This window comes from Triturus cristatus, chromosome 3_1 (assembly GCF_964204655.1).
Source record: "Triturus cristatus chromosome 3_1, aTriCri1.1, whole genome shotgun sequence".
NCBI lineage: Eukaryota > Metazoa > Chordata > Amphibia > Caudata > Salamandridae > Triturus > Triturus cristatus.
This window is the reverse complement of record NC_140583.1, coordinates 140707374-140723155: the sequence shown is the minus strand read 5'-3', so window position 1 is coordinate 140723155 and position 15782 is coordinate 140707374. Positions and strand designations below refer to the sequence as shown.

At 47.2% G+C, this 15782-nt stretch overlaps 1 protein-coding gene across 1 annotated transcript in view; it reads right to left on the bottom strand.

Annotated features, from left to right (window-relative positions):
• The window catches only part of ZDHHC13 (zDHHC palmitoyltransferase 13), a 268872-nt gene that overhangs the window by 164440 nt on the left and 88650 nt on the right, over positions 1-15782 (bottom strand). The window contains exons 5-6 of the mRNA XM_085643583.1: positions 5819-5963; positions 4455-4519 (exon numbers count right to left, since the gene is read on the bottom strand). Coding sequence (XP_085499709.1) covers positions 4455-4519; positions 5819-5963 — 210 coding nt within the window. The remainder of the gene's footprint in view (positions 1-4454; positions 4520-5818; positions 5964-15782) is intronic.

Here is a 15782-nt window from a genome sequence, read left to right as displayed (position 1 = left end):
AACCAGGAGTTGGTGAACCAGGAGTTTTTCTTGTGGTTGTTGGTGTTTGCTTGGGTCTTCAGGGGAGCCAGGAGGTTGGCGCAGTCGGAGATCCAGCTCGTGAGGTTGTTGGTGGCTTCGTTGGGGTCTGTTGTGCTGGTGGGTTGCTTCTGAGAGAGGGTCGATGTGAGTTGTTTCGTGGTGATTCGATTCCACTGTCTTCTTGGTGGTTGCTGGGTGTGGTGGTGCACGGTGGTCTTCTTGAAGCTGAAGTGGACACAGCTGTGGTCCGACCAGGCGAGTTCGGTGGTGTGGCTGAAAGAGATGTGTTTGCTGGAGGAGAAGATGGGGTCGAGCGTGTGTCCCGCGTAGTGGGTGGGGGTGTTGACTAGCTGTTTCAGACCCAGGTTGGCGAGGTTGTCCAGTAAGGCGGTGGTGTTTTTGTCGGTGTGGTACTCCAGGTGGAAGTTGAGGTCCCCTAGGAGGATGTAGTCGGTGGACGGGAGTGCGTGTGGGCTGACGAAGTCTGCGATGTCTTCGCTGAACTTAGTGCGTGGTCCTGGTGGTCTGTACATGAGGGTGCCTCTGAGGGTGGTCTTAGGGTCGCTGTGGATCGCGAAGTGGAGGTGTTCGGCATCAGGGAGTGAGTTGTCGACGTGGGTCGAGATGCGGATGGAGCTTTTGTGTGCGATGGCGATGCCTCCTCCGGTGCGGTTGGTGCGGTCTTTCCGGATGATTTTGTAGCCGTCGGGGATGGCTATGGCGATGTCGGGTGTCGAGGAGGGGTTCATCCAGGTCTCGGTGAGGAAGGCGATGTCCGGGTTTGTTGAGTCGATGAGGTTCCATAGTTCGATGGCATGCCTGTGGACTGATCGGGTGTTGATCAGGATGCAGTCGAGGTTGTTTCCGGGGGAGTCGTTCTTGTCGGGTGCGATGTGTGTTCGTAGGCAGGTAAAGCGGCAGTTGCGGCAGGTGAAGGATCCGTGGGTCCGCTTCGGGGTAGCGTGGTAGCAGCCGGGCGTGCGGCCGGGGTTGAGGGCGGTGGTGTCGTAGGTCAGGCGCGGGTGGCGGATGGGGTGGGGGTCGTGGGGACCAGGGGGACGGGTGCTGGGCGCGGTCCGGGCGCAGACGGGCTTGCCTTAGGCACGCCTTTGGCGCGCCAGCGGCGCGCCTGCTGCGCGCGTCCGCTGCGCGGCCTCGCAGCGGCCACCATATATGGGGTAGCCGGGGAGGGGGGGTCAGCTGGGAGGCGGGAGGGTAGGTGGGCCAATGGGATTACGCTTGAGGAGTGCAAAAACGGCGGGAAAAGCGGGAGGCGGGCGGCGGGAAAAACGAGGAAAAAACGGCTTTGGGAAGGTGGCGAGAAAACAGGGGAAGAAGCGATGCGGACGACGAGAAAGGCGGGAAAAGGACGAGAAAAAAAGGCGGAGAAAAACAAGCACAACGAGCAGGGGCACCGGGCGCACAGGGGGGGGGGGGCACGCACTCTGGGATACAGAAAAAAGGTGGAATTACATTCAACCAGGCAGTATCTGAGGCAGGCACTCGAGGGTACAAAATAAAAGGAGGGAACCGGGCACTCTGGGGCCACGCACTCGGGGAACAAGGAGAGAAGTGGGAGCGGCAGTCACGGGGGCACACAGGCAGAACTAGGCAACACTGAGGCAGGCAAGCACTGGTGGCGCTGCGGAGGCGGGGGAGCGGCCTACCCTAAGGTCAAGGGTCGCTACCTCTGCCTCGCAGCGGCCGCCATATATGGGGTAGCCGGGGAGGTGGGGTCAGCTGGGAGGCGGGAGGGTAGGTGGGCCAATGGGATTACGCTTGAGGAGCGCAAAAACGGCGGGAAAAGCGGGAGGCGGGCGGCGGGAAAAACGAGGAAAAAACGGCTTTGGGAAGGTGGCGAGAAAACAGGGGAAGAAGCGATGCGGACGACGAGAAAGGCGGGAAAAGGACGAGAAAAAAGGCGGAGAAAAACAAGCACAACGAGCAGGGGCACCGGGCGCACAGGGGGGGGCCACGCACTCGGGGATACAGAAAAAAGGTAGAATTACATTCAACCAGGCAGTCTCTGAGGCAGGCACTCGAGGGTACAAAATAGAAGGAGGGAACCGGGCACTCTGGGGCCACGCACTCTGGGAACAAGGAGAGAAGTGGGAGCGGCAGTCACGGGGGCACACAGGCAGAACTAGCCAACACTGAGGCAGGCAAGCACTGGTGGCGCTGCGGAGGCGGGGGAGCGGCCTACCCTAAGGTCAAGGGTCGCTACCTCTGCCTCGCAGCGGCCGCCATATATGGGGTAGCCGGGGTGGGGGGGTCAGCTGGGAGGCGGGAGGGTAGGTGGGCCAATGGGATTATGCTTGAGGAGCGCAAAAACGGCGGGAAAAGCGGGAGGCGGGCGGCGGGAAAAACGAGGAAAAAACGGCTTTGGGAAGGTGGCGAGAAAACAGGGGAAGAAGCGATGCGGACGACGAGAAAGGCGGGAAAAGGACGAGAAAAAAGGCGGAGAAAAACAAGCACAACGAGCAGGGGCACCGGGCGCACAGGGGGGGGCCACGCACTCGGGGATACAGAAAAAAGGTGGAATTACATTCAACCAGGCAGTCTCTGAGGCAGGCACTCGAGGGTACAAAATAGAAGGAGGGAACCGGGCACTCTGGGGCCACGCACTCGGGGAACAAGGAGAGAAGTGGGAGCGGCAGTCACGGGGGCACACAGGCAGAACTAGGCAACACTGAGGCAGGCAAGCACTGGTGGCGCTGCGGAGGCGGGGGAGCGGCCTACCCTAAGGTCAAGGGTCGCTTGCTGAATGTTTGGGAGCCGACTGACCTCAACGCATGCACTAAGCATTGGGCTACACTGGCGTTCATGATTGCTAAGAGAAACATTGCGCAATTGTGGGGTGCAGTCCAGCCGCCCCTCCTGGAAAGATGGGAGGATTTCGATTGGTGCATGTTTAGGGAAAAGTCGGTGTTTATTGCCAGGGGATGTCCCGGGAAGTGGAAAAGGGTGTGGGGAGCCTGGAACAAATACAGAGGGGATGTGTGTTCCCCACCCAGCCAGCAAGCGGAGGACGAGGCTTGTGTGACTCCCTAGCCGCAGAGAAATATTGCTTGTACGATATACTGTAATGAGAATTTATTGCCGGAAACCGTGAATGAAGTCGCCTGCTAAGATGTACTTGATGTATCTCAGTCGAATTGGTTTAATAAAAAGAATTTACAAAAAAAAAAAAAGTCAACATTTCAATAAGATGACGGTCAAGAGTCCTCACTTTTGTCTTGAATGTTAGTACTGTAGGTGTTTATGAGAGCTCTGTGGTTGTGTACAGCAGATCACTGGGGAGTTAAGTGACAGACTGTTGCTGGTGTTTTAAGTAAATATTTCTCTCAGAACACAATACTTTTTTCTGACATGCATGAGAAAGATATTTGATAAATGATAGAAAGACGTGTTCTCATGTTTGATTTTTATAGAACTAACCATAATATCTATGACAAAGTCAAAACCCTTCTGGCTTCCCGTTTACTGCAGTCTCCTCTGTAGGAAATCCTTTGAGTTCTACAGCTGAGTCCGGCAACATGGCACTGAGGAGTGTCTCACTGTCACAATTACACACCGTTCGTGTTCATTAAAACTCACTGGTGAAGCTGAAGTAGACCATTGGGGAAATCAACAAACGGCTACTGGTGAAGCTATTCGAACTATATTTTTTATCCAACATACAGGGATTTTTTATCAAATGGCCGTGGAAAATATTTGTGAGTTGAAAGAAAATGCATTCTCATTTTAGATTCTGTAACACTGTTCATAACTTATACAAAAAAGTATGAGCGAAGAACGTTTTCTTTCAAAGAGGTTTCATCAAATACCAGTAGAGGATCAGCATTTTTCAGTGTAAAATCCCCTTAGAATTCCCTACAATTCCTAAAATGAGTATGAAACCACCAATAAACAATTGATATCGTTACTACAATTTATGATCACCCTTTGTATTTGTTCTTATTTGTAGCCCTCAAAACCAGGCATTCACTCCAATGCATTTCAATGGGGCAAAGATCGCAGGTCCTTAGAACCAAACAAATCCAGTAGGAATTTTACTTGTAACCTTCCACCTAAGTAGCCTGATGAAAAACACATCATACAATTTTGTGAATTTCACTGCAGATTTTAAGAGTATGGTTTAGAATAGCATTATTATTGAAGTGAGAGGGCATTCCCAAGTCGTTATTGGCCAGTTTGGAGTCGGGCCTCCAGCTTCATCTTTGGACCCTCCCTTTGGATAAAACTGATTAATTAAAGTACAACCCTTCTTGACTCCCATAAAATTCAGTGTGAAATAAATACATATTTGATCATTGCTTTAAAGAAGGTCGGTAGACCAGTATGCTTTCTTTCCTTCCGGCCAGATAGAAGAAATGTCATCATCTACAAACGGTTACTATGAAGAGCAAATATGGATCATAAGTCTTACATACCCAATGATTTGTTTTGCAGCTAGCATTAGAGGTGTTCGTCCATGTAAATCGGGTGTATCGATGCTCTGGAGAGAAAGCGTATTAATTATTAGTTGATTGATTACATACGTCTGTAAGGTACAATTATTATATCTCAGTCACTCCTTCAATACACACAGGGAACGCAAGTAACAAATCAGAAGAACAGGGTTTGCGCTACAATTGTTCCCTTCAAGTGAGCACAGAGAAAAATAAAGCAGTTCATGCACGCGTCCACTGAGTAATACAATATTTTCCCTCATGCTGCACCACAGCAAGACATAACTAAAAACATTTGTTCGCTTGTTTGTTTTCCATTTTAGCCGTTTGTCATGCATGGAATTTTCATCTTCGCTTTATGTTACTAATTACTTTATGTAAAAGTATTGTCAAAATGTGTTTTTAATAAAATATAACATAAAATATATCATATCGAGCACAGCAATGATATATACCTGTACATCATGCAGTAGGACACCTGAACTGGTAACACATTCCCACCAGCACATTTCCTCTGAAAGGGTCAAGTTCAGGAAAGGGTTTGTGAGTGGCTGCAACACACTCCATGCTTCAGTGTGATTTTCAGAATTGAGACAGCCTTACTCGGGCTCCTGATTGACACTTGCTTCTTCACGGCTAAGCATGCCAGACCCACACCATGGAATCTACTGCGCTCACCCACTGGCCAGAACCACGAAAGTGTTACCAACATTGCTGAGAGGGTTTGTACGATTCTGCAGTAGAGCACGACTGAGTCACTGACCGCTGCCCGGCGCAGTAACTTTTTAATGAACGGTAACAAACACCGAAGCAGCAACATACCCTGATAAATGATCTTCGTTTTGTAAACACATCCTGTGTATGCTTGGTTAATGCGGAAGCACAAGCAGACAAACATGCATGTTCACATTCTGTTCATGTTGTAAAGGATAGTCCCGGTTCCTAGTCATTCATACATTAGAGCTCTGCTTGCACGTGACAAATTAGAACAGCCAGGATCTAGAAGTTTCTCAACAGGATGAATGGTAGCATTTACATATTTAAACTTAGATTCTCTCCACTTTAGTGAGTCTCTGTCTTTACTTCTGCACACCTTGTGAACTTTAAAACCATAGGCATCTTCATTAAGTTTCTAAACAAAAACTCTATGACATCTACAAAAGCTCGCGTGCAGGTTAAAAGCCCAACAAACTGGGCTCATTTTGCTGAATTATGTATTAGAAATGTAGCCAATTTCTTAAGAGTTATTTCTTAATTTGCTGAGAATACATTTGCATGCCAAATAAATTACAAAGCATTATCAAAACCTAAAAATACATGCTGAATAGTTGGGATATAAAATATACCTGGCCCTTTGATATGAAATATGCAATCACAGGGATGTGCTGAAATAGCACTGCAAGATGTAAACCGCTGTAACCTTCGCCATCAATAAGAGTGGAGTCTGCCCCATACTGAAGCAGCTGTATTATCATTTGGAGATGTCCTTGTCTAAAAGAAATAAGAAAAAACAATTGTCCTCCATCACAAGGCGTTACATTATTGGACAGCAACCTTATCTCGAAACGCACACCCAACTACTCTAAAAATACACATGCACCCATCACATCTCCCCTGGAACTGATAATATTTTAGGACAATGAAGTATCGTGGCCGGTGAATGCAATTGGTGGCGGAGATGGCGACTGCTGATCAGATCAGCATAATCATCCAATAAGCCATTTGCCTCTACTCGGGTGAAATGTACCAAACAATAACTGTAAAGATATTAGCTCAATAGACAACTGCTGCTGTAAGTCATTTAAAAAAAAAAAACCACATGATAATATACCAAGACCACAGCATTACATCTTGTATCTGATACAGTACGGCTCTAATTTAAGAAATATCACAACATGATGATGCAACACAACAGGACACCCGAATGTCATCAACTAATAACAAATAGATAAATTAGGTGAATTTGAGAAAAAGTGCTACATTCCTGTGACAAGATTAAATGAATGTATTTAATAATACATGCTGGTAGTTAAGTGAAACCTTTATTGGGTTTTTTGCTACCTTTTGTGAGAAATAAACTTTGAAAGCATTTTTAGCAGATAAGGGTATAACGTAATGACATAAGGCTACAACCCAAATGTCAACCAATACCACCTTTACTTGCAATATTTCACCACAGTCATCGCTTAGACACAACACACTGCTGCACAGAGCGTTAGTGCCCAAATTGGCTACGATTGGAGCTGGAAAAGTACATAATGCAGGTTGAGCTAACAGTGAGCATGGTAATGGTCAGGTCTCAAACTCTAAGGAAAGCAAAATTGAAGGCAGGGAAACGTTTCTGAAAAGGTAAAAGAAACAGAGAAGGCTGGAGAAATTAAAGATTAAATTATAACATCAGAGGGCCAGAGGTGTTATGCACAGAAGTAGGAATTAAAACCACATCTTTCCCTTTTTTCAAACAGTAAGCTATCCTTTATCCACTTTCACAGGGATTAGTCACACTGCTCACCTATCATATTATTGAATAATTGTTACTCTAAGTCCAGTATCATGGGCAAAATGCTGGGGAGGTGAAGAACCATCCTCCAGTGAATTAGCCATTCTGTCCAACATTTCGGCCCATACGGCTAGATCTTCTACTGCTTTTGAGTCTATCTAGTAGCCTTCACATAGACTTCCTCAGCGAAGGCCCATTCAAAATGATCTTTCCTCCATTCCAGCTCTACTGGACTCTGCAGGCATAGCCACTGAATGGCGATTCACTGTCTCACCAGAACCAATCCCAAGCTTACAAACTTACACCTCATTTTCCCTTTTTTAGGTCTCGGGAGGCGTTAGCAGCGCGCATGTGCTGCTCTCGCCATGTGAGGGCCTTTTGGAATCAATACAGTTTCGGAAGGAACTTTAAGCCCCGCCCTTGTTTTCAATTGACACGCGTCATCGTTTATGATAAACGCTGGTGCGTGATTGAAAACCGGGCTTTTCGGTTACCTCCTTGTCCACTTTTAGGACGGCCCATCTGGACAGGCCGACGCCTTCTTGTTCTTAGTAGCGGTGGTGGTTCGATGGCCCATGCCGTCTTTATCCGTCTCAGCAGCTTTGGAGCTCAGAATGCCTCTGCGTTGGGAGTGAGAGGGGGAACACTGCTGTCAGACGCCACTGTACGCAGACCCGTGAAGACCTGAGCGGCGTGACGGGAGCTTCACTCCCCGAGCTATCGGTTCCGCATTTCACGTAGTCACAACACTGAGTAAAGAGGTCAAATGCACAGTTTGTATTAAAAGAGGGCTGGTAACCCGAGAGCGGGACGTTTATTACTGCTATTAAAAGGGGAAACGGCGTGCATTGTTCAGTTAGATACATCCTGGAACAGCGAGGCCATTTTAAAGACTTTATTTGTGGTCTTTTCGTAATTTTTTTTGTGTTGCCTCGACCCAGGGATTTCAAACCCGGTGTTGTGAGCCAGAATTCGGATGCATGGTTTGATAGGTGCCTCTGTCCTGTACATTTTATGTTTCTGGTCATTTTAAACGATAGAGAAAAAAGTTTCATGCCATTACTGCTGCCCTTCCAGACCAAAAGACTATGCTACAGTAATGTTATCCGCTCTTATTGTATCACTAACATGCTCATTCATATTTCAAGAACATAATGTTATTTAATTTTGAAATGAATGGTCTAAAGATAATTTACAGCTTGAATGCGGTGCCCTATGTAGCTGTCTTTCAACAGACGGCTGTAAAAATAGATGCAGAAAAAGAGTATAAATTTAATCCACTGTGCTAAACTCCATGAATGAAATCCTTCTACACTTTCACTGTAGAATTGCTTCAATGTCATTATCCAAGTAATTGTTTAAATTTGTGCTTTTCTGTTGCTATAACACATACAAATCTTAAAATCCAACATTCCAAATACTTTTGGGCTGCAGATATTCAGGTGTTGCGCCAGAAGAGGGGGTGTGGGGGAAGGGGGGTGTCACCGCCTTGCTATCGGTCATCCATGTGTTGTCACTTGGCTAACGCTGCCTAACTTGACAGTAGACCATACCCAGTACTTTAGTTCCCTTCACTCACTTGCCGTATGCTCGTCAGTGCAACTCAACACGCTATTGCCGCACCCATGCAGGCCTCGGCCTCTTTTCACTGGAGATCCAGATATTTTACAGTAAGCTTCAGCCTGGCTTCCTATTCCCTTGACTTGGGTCTTGCTACACTTCCTTACATTTGTTCACTTAAAGCGCAGATGTGCAGAGTTCTTCTTTACAACATGCTTTACCTGCCTTCAGTATATACATTTTTATTGTATTTATCCTAATACTGAAGTGTAGCCCTTCTAGCAAGGGTCAGACAAACTGAGGTTAAAGCCAGAGTTTTTAAAAATGGTGGCTGCTTGTAACCTGCAGAAGGAAGAGAGTTGAATCGATGGCGCCTTAGTTGACAACACAGTTGGGGGCTTACTTATGAGCTCTTGCGTCACTTTTACGCCACCGGTGCGTCACTTTATGTGACGCACCAGCGGCGTTAAAAATGTGCCTTGTTGCACCATATTTACAAAGTGACGCATCTCTTCTCCATCGCACATTTCCATTCTTCCTCTCCCCTAAACCCTTCACTCCTTTCCCTTCCCCCCTCTCACTTCCTACCTCTGCTCTAATCTTTTTATCCCCAGCCTACCACTAAAGCACCACGCCTCTGAGCAACCCACCCGTGACCCCATGTCCAGCAACCACGCACCCCACCGACAGCCTATCTGAAACCACAGCCTCTGTCCCGTATCCCCTTAAGAACCAGGGGCGTGGCTACCATTGGTGCAGAAGGTGCAGTGTTGCCAGGGCTCAGAGCCCCGACGGGCCCATTGTGCCTAATAATTGCTGTATTGTACTGCCCTGACAGTTGTCTCATTACAAACGGCGAAGGCCTCAACTGCGTTCTCTTACATTCTCTTACAGATACTCCACTCCTTCAACCTATTGCAATCTTTCCACTCTTCTGGTTGATCCTGCTTAACCCTGCAATCTAACAAACCCTGAACTGCTCCTTCAATCTACTTCCTCTAATTTCGCAAAATGTCCTTATATTTCCCTGGCTGCACTTATGTTATATGGTGCTTCTTCACTGTTTAATCCAGTCATTTGTCCCACTACAGCTCTTACACTTACTTCATATCACTTATAATGTCCCCAAGGCGAGCCCTATTGGCTATTCCAATGCTGGTTAATGTTGGAATTACAGTATGCACTGTTTAAGAGACAGTTTCAAGTTTACTACCTGTAATCCCATAGAGGCGGTCTACTACCTTTCTCCTACTTACTACCTTCCTACATCTATCTTCTATTAGCCTGCACGTCAATGTCACGTGAATGAAGGAGCACATTCTCGCCTCATGTCTTGGACAATCCAAGTCTCCCCAGGATATATCTAATTAATCTTTTGAGGCACCATGTCTGTGTAATGTAAGCAGAAGAATTAGGTTGCCTTAAATCTTGCATTACCCGAAACTTGTTTAACTTGAATACAGGCCATTGCTCATTCCTTGTCTGTGATAGGGTCCTTCAAATCTTATCTCTGTCTGGCCTTTAGAGGATTTTGTCTCCTGTCTGTGCCTTCAGTGTTCCGTACAGTTTGAACACCAGTCTGCGCCCCCTCCCAAATCCATAAGAGCCAGCAAAATAAACAATCGATCGGGTACTGTGAGAAAGTGCCATCTTTCTTGCATGGTGTGCCCCCACTCTTTGCTGAATTGCTGAATGTACTTTGACTGAGTGTGCCCTGGACTCCTGCCAATCAGGTGCCCAGGGCCTATGTTCCTGCCCTAAAACAAACCAAACGCAAATTGGCAAACCCTGGCCACATGTCAGCCCCTAGTAAATGGTACCCTAGGTACCCAGGGCCTTGTGACCAGGGAAGGCCTCTAAGGGCTGCAGCACTCCTTGTGCCACCCTTAGAGGCCCTGTACCCTTACACACACACACTGCCTTTGCAGGCTGAGTGTTTGGGTGCAAGACAAAGACAAAGTTGACATGACACACATCCCTGTGTGCCATGCCCATCACCTACACTGCCATGGCATACATCAGTCACCCCTCTAGCTGGGTGCCTTATGCCAATTGTGTGGGCACAGGAGCAGGAGCCCTGTGCCCCTACTGTGCCCAGGTCCATTCCTGAGAACTGTAAGTGCACTGCTGCCATTTAAGAGTACATGGTGCTGAGAGCTCGTCAAACACGAGCTCCACAGCACCATAATGGCAACACTAAAGACTGAGAAGTTTGGTATCAAACTTCTCAGCACATTAAACCCACACTGATGCCAGTGTGCGATTTAATGTACCCAGCACCCCAGAGGGCATCTTAGAGGTGCCCCCTTAAACCTAACCTATAATCCACGTCTGCTCTGAGGCTGCCTAGGCTGCCACCCAGCAGACATGATGCTGGACCCCTGGGTAGGAGAGCCCCTGCTCTCCTGGGCCTGCAACAATGCACATCCTGGGCGAGGTGCTAAATCTCCTCCCCCAGGATGGGCAGGGGGAAGCTTCAAAGGCATGCCGCCTCTGTGAGCTTCCCCAGGCCACTGCAACCCCCCACTCTGGCGGGAAGCTTTGGCCGGAAACCCCAAATAAGGACAGGGGATGTGCCAGCCTGCCAACCCCACCCCTCAGGTGGGGGAGGCGAGGTGAAGCACATCTCCGGGCTCTCGCAATCTTGAAGATGGGGAGCCCTACCCTATCAGGACTAGGCTACTGCCCCCCTCCCACAGGAGAGAGGCAGGATAGGAGTGTACCCACCCCAGGACAGGGACCCAATGGTCCCTGCCCTTCACCTACCTGTAACACCCCTAAATCTAGTATTTAGGGGCACCCTGAACCTTCCTTCCCCAGATTCCAGATTCAAAACTACAAAGAAGAGCAACAAGAAAGAAGACCTGCCCTGCAGCTGCTTAAAAGAGGAAGACAACAACTGCTTTGGCCCCAGCCCTACCGGCCTGTCTGTCGACCCTCGAACCTGCTCCTGCTCCAACCCGGCATCTCTTGTGGCCAGCAACCTCACAAACCTCGGAGGACCTGGCTACCTTTTGGCTCTAAGCCCCTGGGACTCCTACGAGTAGAGGCTCTACTCAAAACCTACCTTTAATCCCTGGCAGCAGCCCGGAACCGCGAACCCAGCACACTCTGCACCAGCCAAGCCTGGCCAGTGCCGGAGTGGACAAAGACCCCGAGGACGACCCCACGGCGACTGTGACCCCGAGTCCGGCACCCAAGGACCTCCCTCGACACTCCTGAAGAAGCCTGCAGCCTCAGAACAAGGTGCCCCCCCTACCGCGATCAACAGAGGGTAAGATTTCCCGACACCAAAAGGCACCCCTGCACGCGGCGCCCTGCGGCCCCCTGTGCCCAATCCCGGGGTACCTACCTAACCTCCAACTACCCAACTTACCTCTCAAAGTGGTGGTGGCACCTGAAAAGTCCTCGTCTCCGAGCTTGCAGCCTTTTTCTAAACCGGAGATTTCCCATTGAAATCAATTGAGCACCCAAAGGCTCAAAAGCACTCTGCACCCAGCCGCCCGAGTGGCCCTGGCAGTGAAAACTCTACACCTACCTACTTCCCAACTTGCCCTGAGTAAGTGACCAGGAGCCCAGCTCCCACAGCCGCGTGGCTTGCCAGTCAGCAGCCACCAACCAATGCCCCCCTATCCCTCATAGGATAACATTGGGCCTAACTCTCTCTGCACCCGGCCGCCCTAGAGTCGCTGAGGGTGAACCAACTGTACCTACCTGACCCTGGGGGACCCCTAAGTCTATGCCCAGAACCTCAACTCTGCCAGTCGAGTACTTACCCTTAGGCCGCTAACTCTATTTTCCTTATAGGGTAACATTGACTGGCTTTTTCCTGAAATTTCTTCTAAGTGTGGACTTTTCAAATCTTAAAATATTCACCAAAAATCAGCTGAGTAACGAAAACGAAATTACTCACCTGCTCTTAAGTGAGCTTCCAGTGCTGGATCTTGGTGCCCAGCACTGACTCTGAAAAATACTTACAACTGTACTTACCCTTAACCCAATTTTCTTCCATAGGAAACCATTGACTGTTTTTCTACTTACCCTTAACTCAATTTTCTTCCATAGGAAACCATTGACTGTTTTTCTGTGAAATTTCTTCTAAGTGTCGATTTCTGCAATCTTTAAATATTCTTCAAAAATCGTATAATAGCTGAAAACGTAATTACTTACTTGTTTTGGATAAAGGTCCCAGTACTGAGTCTAGGCTCCCAGTACTGGATTACAAAAGTAACGAGAACATACTGTACCTGCAACTTGAATTTTCTTCCATAGGGAAGCATTGACTGTTTTCTTTGAAATATTTTCTAAGTGTCAACTTTTAAAATAGCTAAATATTGTTTAAAAATCATTACAGTAATTAAGGCGACTTAAATCACTTGATTCCGAGTACTGACCCAGGACTGAATCTAGGATCCAGTCCTGGAATTCCAAAAGTAATCTAAAAAGTAATCTGTTGCAAATAACTTGAATTTTCCATTGAGCTCAATGCATTGTTGTGTTTAAAATAGAGTTGCCTATTGTAACCACTTGTAACGGTTTACAAAAGTCAATTGCATATTGCAAAAGTATTGATATGAAACATCTCATTCTGAGAAAGTATATTTTAAATCCTAGTGTTGGTTCTAAAATAAAACAAGCATATATTTTTTATATATAAACCATTGGCCTAGAGTTCAGTTATTGAGTGTGTGAGACCATTTGCTGACTGAGTGTGTACAACAAATGCTTTACACTGTCCTCTGATACTGCCTTACTGCTCGACCAAGCTACCACTTTAGAGAGTAAGGTTATATCTAACTTTAACCTCTGTCAAACCCTGGGGGACTGTGGACTCTGTACACCCTGTACCTATTAAGGAACAGTATATACAGAGCCACTTTCTTACAGGTACCCCATGGAATTTCATCTAAATATCCTTGGCAGAGTTTACCACCCTGCTGTAAGCACAGACTCTGACCAATTCCAAATGTCTCATGTGCCTGTGCGAATGGAATAAAGGAACCTCAGGGAACAGATTCAGAACATTTCACTTCTCACTGAAATGTCATTGCCTATCCATCAGTATGGCTGTAACAACCATATTTATTTTTTACTGACCAGCAAATAGGGGTTGCCACAGGACTCGGGCTACAGGTATTTCCCAGGCAATTCCTGTCAGTCAATGTGTGAGTAGTGGGTCAGGATGGCTCTCCCCTTCTTGGGCAAGATCACCAGTGTCTCCACTCCTTAGGTACCTTGCAGCAACTGCTTTGCAGTTGTGCCAGTCTTGCATTCAGCTGGTGACAAGTTGTTACTTGGACGCAATATAATACAATTTCAGGTTAGTCAGTCCAAGACTGCGTTCTGAGAAGTCTAATTTCAAAGTGTCCAAACATACTGGACTCCTTTTCCCCGCCATCACCAAGAATTTGTAAAATTCTAAAAGTTGCTCCAGACAAAGCACATAAGAAATTGTGCAAGACATACCAAACAGCTGGAGATGAAGATCATTTTGCCCAATGATATTCTCTCAAAAAGAGAGAGAGAGGCTAAGTGTTCCATTATCTGAAAGATCCAGCGAGACCCTCAAATACTCTCTCCATATTATGCCAATAGTTGTTTTCGTCCATGTGGGACACCTGAATCCCCAGATATTCAAATTTCTCTGTCTTCCAATGCAACCTTAACTATGGGTGGTCTGTAAACTCTATATGTGCCATGCCACCCGAGGCCATCCAGATAGGTCCAACCCGGTCTCCCATAGGGCTCTCAGGGCTTTTATACAAATAAGCGAGGTAAGCATGTAATGTCTCTTTGATGCTGATGCGCGTTACTGCCGCCGACCTAAACGGCTTCCTCAGCCCCATTATAGTCATACTTGGTCTCATGATTCAATAACCAGGCTTATAACATCTGTAGTTTATCTCCTTTCCTATGTAAGTTCTGTTTTTATTCTCCAAGAGTGAGCATGTATCTCAGATTCGCTCTTGCTTTACACCTCTAGTGTTTCTCGGTTTGTTTGGGGTACTGTAGCATTTAATTTGAGCCAGTGGTTTCTGATGCTGGGCACTGGCACTTAACTGTCTGCCCCAGCACTCATGACAGTATGCCATATGGTAGCGCGGTTTTTCTAAATTACAGATGAACACAACAACAGTGGTTATTAATTTAATGTACATTCAAAATGACTAATACCTACTGCCCAGTGTGATGGATAATAGTTGTATTGGTTCTGTCATTAGTGATGCCAGCAGAGGCAATAGGTGGTGCAAACTACAGTGGCCTCTTGACGGGGGCCTGGCACTTAATTATTTTTTCAAACCAAGCACTTGTCACTACATACTTCTGGGGGGTCTGCTAACTGTCTCTTATGCGCCTTCAGGGAGTGAATCTCAGTTTATATCTAGTTCCACATATTTTACACATGCACCCAGTCCTCAGGGAAACAAAAATAGCCGACTTAAATCGCAATTAATTCAGAGCGGCTCTTGGGTTTGACAAAAATCAATTACGACATCCAATTTAGTATTAGTCTTATTCTCACTATTCTTACTAGTATTAGGAGTTGTTTTGCCTTCCCTATCTCCCCCTTTTGGCACACCCACAACCATACAGAGATGGTCATATTGTCTCATTGTCGCAAACCATGGCCTTTACATGCTGTTGCTATATCCCCGCCAGTGCTCCTAGTTCTCTTGCTGCTCCCCTCAACACAGTCCCTGCTTCCTTCTCTCCGACTCTCTTCTCCTACAATGAGCGAGAAACTCAATAACTCACACTCGCCCCCAGGCACCCTGGGGAAACAGTAGAGAACAGAATGTGAAGCTTGGAGGGCAGTAGTTACAGGCACCATGGAAGGGTAGGAGGCAATTGGCGGAGGTATGCAGACATGTTAACCCAACCCCCCAGGCTCCCTTCTTACCCCCCCCCTCTTCATCCCTATCCCGCATAATACATACACTGTACGGTTGTTACTAGCAGGAATTAAAATTTCCACTATGGGAACACACCGAATGTTGCATCGGAAGGGTGATGATCACATGAATGTAACGAATGAACAAGTTACTTACATTCGGTAACGATATATCTGTAAGGGACCTAGATTAGTTATAGATTCCTCACCTTAGAATTACCCCCAAGCGTCAGACTGGATCCGGAGAATGTTTTTCTCACCAGTACCTCTGCACGTCGATAGGTGGCGTCTGAACTCCACGTTAGTCGTTGGCGTCATGGTCGCCGGAATGATGTCAGTTCTTTACACTACATTCCAC